Genomic DNA, 6,000 nt, shown 5'->3' with positions numbered 1-6,000 from the left:
AGACCAGGTTGCCCTGGAAACCACTCTGTAGACTCAGAGATCTGCCTGCCTCTGCTTCCTGAGTGCTGGGATTAATTTTTTTCCCATGTCAAGGCAAATTAGGGATTTTTTTTTTCCGAGACAGGGTGGGATTAATATTTTTTAAAGGTTAATTAGAGTTACCATTAAAACCCAAAATTCCACTCCTAGGGAATTCTAAGAAAAGTGAAATACTGTTATCTGAACTAGCATTATTCCTAACAGAAAAAGAAAAATAATTCAAATAACTTTCACTGATGAATAGTGTATAAATGTGGTATGTCAACACAATGAAATTTAATTCAGCCATAAAAAGAATAAAGCAATAGTAAGTGCTCAAATGTAGATAAATCTTAGAAGCAATAAAAAAAAGTTTAAGGTCAGCCTGTACCACATAGCAAGATAAGACCCTCTCAAACAAAAAACTGGACACACAAAACGATTGGTAACCACAGATAACTGAAATGTCTAGAAAAAGCAAAATTTGTAGGCACAAAGTAGAATAGTGGTTGCTGTTACTGAATAGGAGTTTCTTTGGGTGATAAAACTTTTCAAAAATTGGATTGTAATGTTTGCTTGCCTCAGTAAGGATGCTAAAGAACCATAGTATTGTACTATTTGATATAGGGCCATTGTTTGTAGCCCAGTTGGCCCAGAAACTCATAATCTGTTTTGGCCTACTGAGTGCTGAGATTACAGGGTTGCATTAATTTTTATCTATGCGTGGGTGGGTGGACAGGATGATGGAATTCAAACCTAGGAAGTATACACTTTAAACATAAATTGTGGTATGTTAATTGTATCTCAGTAAAACCACTGGAGAGCCAGGCATGGTGGTCCACAACTGTAATCCCAGCATTTGGAAGACTGGGAAGCACCCTGGACTAAAAACTCGGCCACAAAACAATACAAATCAACCCTCACCAAAAAGGTGTTGGGAAGGAAAAAGATTACAAAGGAAAGTAGAGCTCAGGTCAGGTTTTGTTTGTTTCCGTGTTTTGAAACGGATTCTCTGTGTAACAGTTCTGGATAGAACTCACTTTGTAGATCATGCTGTCCTCGAACTCAAGAGATCCATTTGCCTCTGCCTTCCGAGTGCTGACGTTAAAGGCGTGCGCCACCACACCTGGCTCAGTATTATTTTTATAGGGTCTTCCATGAGCTAATTTAAACGCCCATGAGCAGAGCAGCAAGGTGATTCATATCCCTAAACCCACTTGCATCTCATCACTGTTCAAAATGAACAGGCGAAACAGCCCCACCCACGACCCTGTTTCGCAAGGATCCGGCCCAGGGAGGCAGAGGCGGGCAGGACCTCCGGGGAAGCCCTGGGCCTTCTCGCCCCCACCCCCCACCCGAAGCCGCAGCAGGTGACACGCCAGCCCGGGGCCAACCCGGAAAAGCCTGAAGAGCTAGTCCAGGTGAGTTTTCGTGATTGGCAGCCAGGGAAGGCGGGTCCCTGGTGACGGTTGTCCCGCCCCCTCACGTCGGTCCAGTTGGCGCCAGCCTGAAGAAGGGGCGGGGCCCTCGGTACCCATTGGGCGCGTGGTGGGAGCTCCCTGGGGAGCCACCCCCAGTTTTGCGGCAGCCAATGGATGCGGCGCGTGGGCGGGGCGTCGGCAGCGTCGGCGGAGGCCGAGCTGCTGAAGCGGCTGAGGTGGCCGCTGGCGCTCTGGTGGCGGGCGCGGCCGGGATGGCGAAGAGCAGCAAAGAGAATGGGCCGCGCGCGCCCGCAGCGGGCGGGAGCCTGTCGGGGACCCGGGAGAGCCTGGCCCAAGGTCCCGACGCCGCTACTACCGACGAGCTCAGCTCTCTCGGCTCCGACTCAGAGGCCAACGGTTTTGCCGAGCGCCGCATCGACAAGTTCGGCTTCATCGTGGGTTCGCAGGGCGCCGAGGGCGCGTGAGTAGCGCTGGGGTCTGGGTCGGGCGCGGGACCAGCGCAGGCGTGGGCCTGACCCACCAACGTGTCTCCACTGACCGATCCCCACAGACCCGCCCCAAGCGGCAGTCTACTTCCTACCTACGTCGGGCAGACAGGCCACCCCACTTCCTCCCGGTCCCCATGCTGGTACCCCCCCAGACCGAATGATCTGCCCTTCCGAGGGACTCACATTGCCCTCCCGACTGCGGGATAACCACCAACACCAGCCCCTAGACTCACCAGGTCACACTTGCCTTTAAGGCTGATTGACTTTACCACCCCCTGACATGCGCATAGATGGCTGCCCCATACTTTTTCCCCTTAGCTGTTCTCAATCTCTCTCCCCTACCCCACAGAATCCTTGTCTCACCACCTCAGGAAATCTTAGATCGACTTCAGGACTCCCAGCCAGCCCCACCCCACTCCAGGTCACACTAACCCTTGTCCAAATACGTAGACACATTGACACTGGCCAGCTTCCTCCCAGACAGTCCCATCTTGTCACCAACAGTTACTTTACTTTCCGTCATGGGAAGGTCAGAGAGCACCCCCACCCCCCCCACACACCTTCTGCCAAAAGGCAGCTTTGTCCATTGTCACAGGCAACAGGTGGGCAGACACTCCCCCTTCCTAGTAGTTTACAGGGCCACAATGCCTCACCTCTAGGACTCACTATCAGCTTCATCACCACAGGAGCCAGCCAGCAGACTCCCAGGCTGCTGTGTGTATACATACTAACTTCCATATCCAGATCTAGGGCAGGAGTAGGAGGGAGACATCAGGAGCCCCACTCATGTAACACCCCACCATTGAGCACCCAGGCACCCCACTGGCCATTAGAGAAACATGAGGCAGTGGAGTAGCACCTTCCCTCCACTATGAGCCTGCTGGGCTGCAACCTTCTGCCCCACAGAACCCCCAGAAGTCAGTCCTCTCAGAGACTTGTGAGTCCCACCCACCAAGCTAGTGGTCCCCTCAGAAAGATGGCCTCTAGATCCTACTTCATTCAGTTGTCTTGTGATATGAGACTTAGTGCCATACAGAGAACTGACAAGCCTCCCTCCCATAGTGTGCCTCCCAGTTTATAGAGGCAGCCTTGCAGTCACCGGGAGAGCCTTTACACCAGAATATATCCCCCTCTCCTCTGACTAGTTGTGACTGCCCAAGGTGTCCCCAGCTATTCTTGGGACTTACAGAAGTGCTTGACTATCTTAAGAAACACACTCCATAAAGTTGTCCCATATAAATGTCGGTTCCATAATATCATAACACCCACACACACACACACACACACACACACACACACACTCACACACACTCACACTCCAAGAGTGTCTTATTCACCAGGCCTCCTCCTCAGGAGGAAAATTTTACAAATCCAGGCTTCTAACCTAGATGGAGCTTCCTCCCACCCACTGGATCTGTCTCTACCATCCCTTCAATACTTGCTCACATTAGGCTAAGCCTAGTCCAAAACTAGGAGAACCCCTCATATTCACCCTTCACCCTGACTTTGTCCTAGTTTCCTTGGTATGAGCTTCATGTAGAGAGGATTTAAGGGTGTGTTTCAATTTGAACACAGTCATCAGGGATCAGGGGCTGGGAGGGGTGAGGTCTTGCAGGAGTAGGAAGGGATTCTCAGTTTTATTAGTGGGGTCTTGGCAGTAACAGTTCAGATTTGCTGGAAAATTCTAAAGCATGCTTATTGGGCATTTAACCAGATTTCAGGATGCAGGTTGATGTGATAAAGTGAGGAAGGACCAGACTTAAGGGTCATACTTGTTGGCTGTGTGACCTTGTACAGATTTTGAATTCCCTAGCCTGATTATTCAAGGGCAAAATTAATGCCTATATCCAATGCTATTGAAAAAAAAAGTGAGAATCTGATACATGAAATCACCCAGCACCATGCCTGGCACAAGTAATAGTCCAAGAAATAGTTTACTTTCTCCTTCTAAAAGTCTGAGAAATGAAGAGAAAAATGAGGGCGTACCTTTGGTATTTGTGGGAAGAGTCGCCCAATGGGAGCACCTCCCTTTGGCTCTCATCCCCAACCAGGCAGCCAGATGTCTATCTTCTCCACCCTTCAACTACAAACCTGGGATGTGGCTTTGCAGATGCCCTCTACATCTTCTGTGTCTCTGAGGCCAAGGCTGAATGAGATTCCAGATCTACTTGTGTCTCTCTGCCTCATTTTCCTCAGCTTGTCAGTTAGCAAGATCTCTGGTATCAGAAAGCTTGGATCTTCCTGGTTTGGTTTATACTGTGGTTCTAAAAAAGTCAAAAGTAAGTCCCTGCCCAAGGCCATAAGAAGGGAAGTTGTGGGAAGTTTCAGGGTGACCGCCCTGAGCCTAGTCTCGTGGTTGAGGGCTAGGAGTCCCTGTGCTAGTGAAGTGAAGTGAAACATTAGCACAAATGGCCTGCAATGGAGATGATGGGAACTGTCTCCAGATTAAAGGTCCATTTCAGACACCCTGGGACAAAGGTTGTCTTAGTACAGATTAATTTTGGTAGTTGCCAAGGGCTGTGGAAATGGGAAAGAAATCAGAGGTTCCTCATTCTGGTGTCTGTTGCATTCTGGACTAAATTATATTATAAAATTGTAGGCTAAGCTAGAATGGATCTTAAGAGATTGGCCAGTATAGCCTATGTATACAAGATAAAACACAGGCCAGAGAGGCAAAAACTTGCTTAAGTTCACTTAACATATTGCAGCAGATCTAGAAGTTGGATCCAGGATGTTAGAATCCCAGGTCAGGACCAGCTTCTTCGTCCATAATTGTGGCTCTTTGCCCCGAGCAGGAAATCAGTTTGCAGGCAGGTAAAACTGAAGATAACTAATAGGAACCTTCTCTTGCTTCCTCAGCACTTCTTACACCCTTGACAGTGTGAGAGGCTAACAGAAATGGCCAGGAGGCGTGTTAATTAGCTTAGGGCTAGACCAACCAGGCTTATTCACTCTTTTCTTCTCAGGTCTGCAGTGGAGTAAATGCTTAATATTTATTAATTGAATGATTTCCTGATAGATATTCCAAGTCAGAAAACTAAAAGTGAACTTAGAGGTAGCCACTGTCATACATACAGAAAAGCTGGAGATTGAACCCAGAGTTCCCTGTGCTGTTCTACTTTTCCATCTTGTCATTCAGCCTGCTCTGTAGGGAACCTTTAGTGGGACTGAATTGTTCCCTGTCTTCTCTTGAGCACTAGCCAAAGGCAAGAAAGCAACTAGTCCATGAATGACCCTGTGAGTGGCACAGTCACAGACAGAGGTCCTGACAGCCTTAGTTTTGGGTTAACCCAAGACTTAGCTAGGCAGTGAAACCCTAAGAAGAATAGGTGTTCTGAGCCAGGGAAGGGTGGGAGGGCAGGAGTGATGTCACCCTTCCATCTCTTGGGGGGAAAGAGCAACCTGTTTTTGTTTGCTTGTTAGTTTATTTTTCAAGACAGTTTCTCTGTGGCTTTGGAGGCTGTCCTGGAACTAGTTCTTGTAGACCAGGCTGGTCTCAAACTCACAGAGATCCGCCTGCCTCTGCTTCCCGAGTGCTGGGATCAAAGTCATGCACCACCACTGCGACCTGTTTGATGATCCTTCTGCAGCTGAAAGTTGATTAGGAGGGGGAAAGGACATAAGCTAAATCCCTGGTAGCTGTGCTGTTCTACTTTTCCTGGAGAGGTAAATCTCTAACCTTCCTCTCCTTTTTCCAAGTGATTATCAGCATTAGCCTGAGGCTGGAGCTTCCCACCCTGCTTCTATTTGCTCAGTATGTATGTAGGCCAGATGAGTCAGGAGTTACACTCTTTGGGATCCTGTGGGCATTGGCTTCCTGTTAGAGGAGCAAGTGGTTTGAGCTGAGCTCAGGAACAAACATCTGGAACAGCAGTATTGTCTGCTTTAATTCCCTGGCTCCCCCTCCTTCTAACCAATTATATCAGCCCAATGACTTTGGAAGTCATAGAACTGGCTTAATTGGCATCCTTACAGACTGGTCTGTGCCAGTTTTTGTTGAGGTGGGGCCAGGGCCCTCCTGGCAAGCTAGAGCCTGCCTCTTTGCTGTACTG

At 48.9% G+C, this 6,000-nt stretch overlaps 1 protein-coding gene across 1 annotated transcript in view; it reads left to right on the top strand.

Annotated features, from left to right (window-relative positions):
• The first annotated feature begins 1,633 nt into the window (after positions 1-1,633).
• Positions 1,634-6,000, top strand: part of Tbc1d10a (TBC1 domain family member 10A) — a 28,902-nt gene continuing 24,535 nt past the window's right edge. Inside the window, exon 1 of the mRNA XM_027387320.2 lies at positions 1,634-1,920. Coding sequence (XP_027243121.1) covers positions 1,712-1,920 — 209 coding nt within the window. The 5' untranslated portion in view covers positions 1,634-1,711. The remainder of the gene's footprint in view (positions 1,921-6,000) is intronic.

This window comes from Cricetulus griseus, assembly GCF_003668045.3.
Source record: "Cricetulus griseus strain 17A/GY chromosome 1 unlocalized genomic scaffold, alternate assembly CriGri-PICRH-1.0 chr1_1, whole genome shotgun sequence".
NCBI lineage: Eukaryota > Metazoa > Chordata > Mammalia > Rodentia > Cricetidae > Cricetulus > Cricetulus griseus.
The sequence above is the reverse complement of the archived record's forward strand: the minus strand, read 5'-3'. Positions and strand labels throughout refer to the sequence as shown.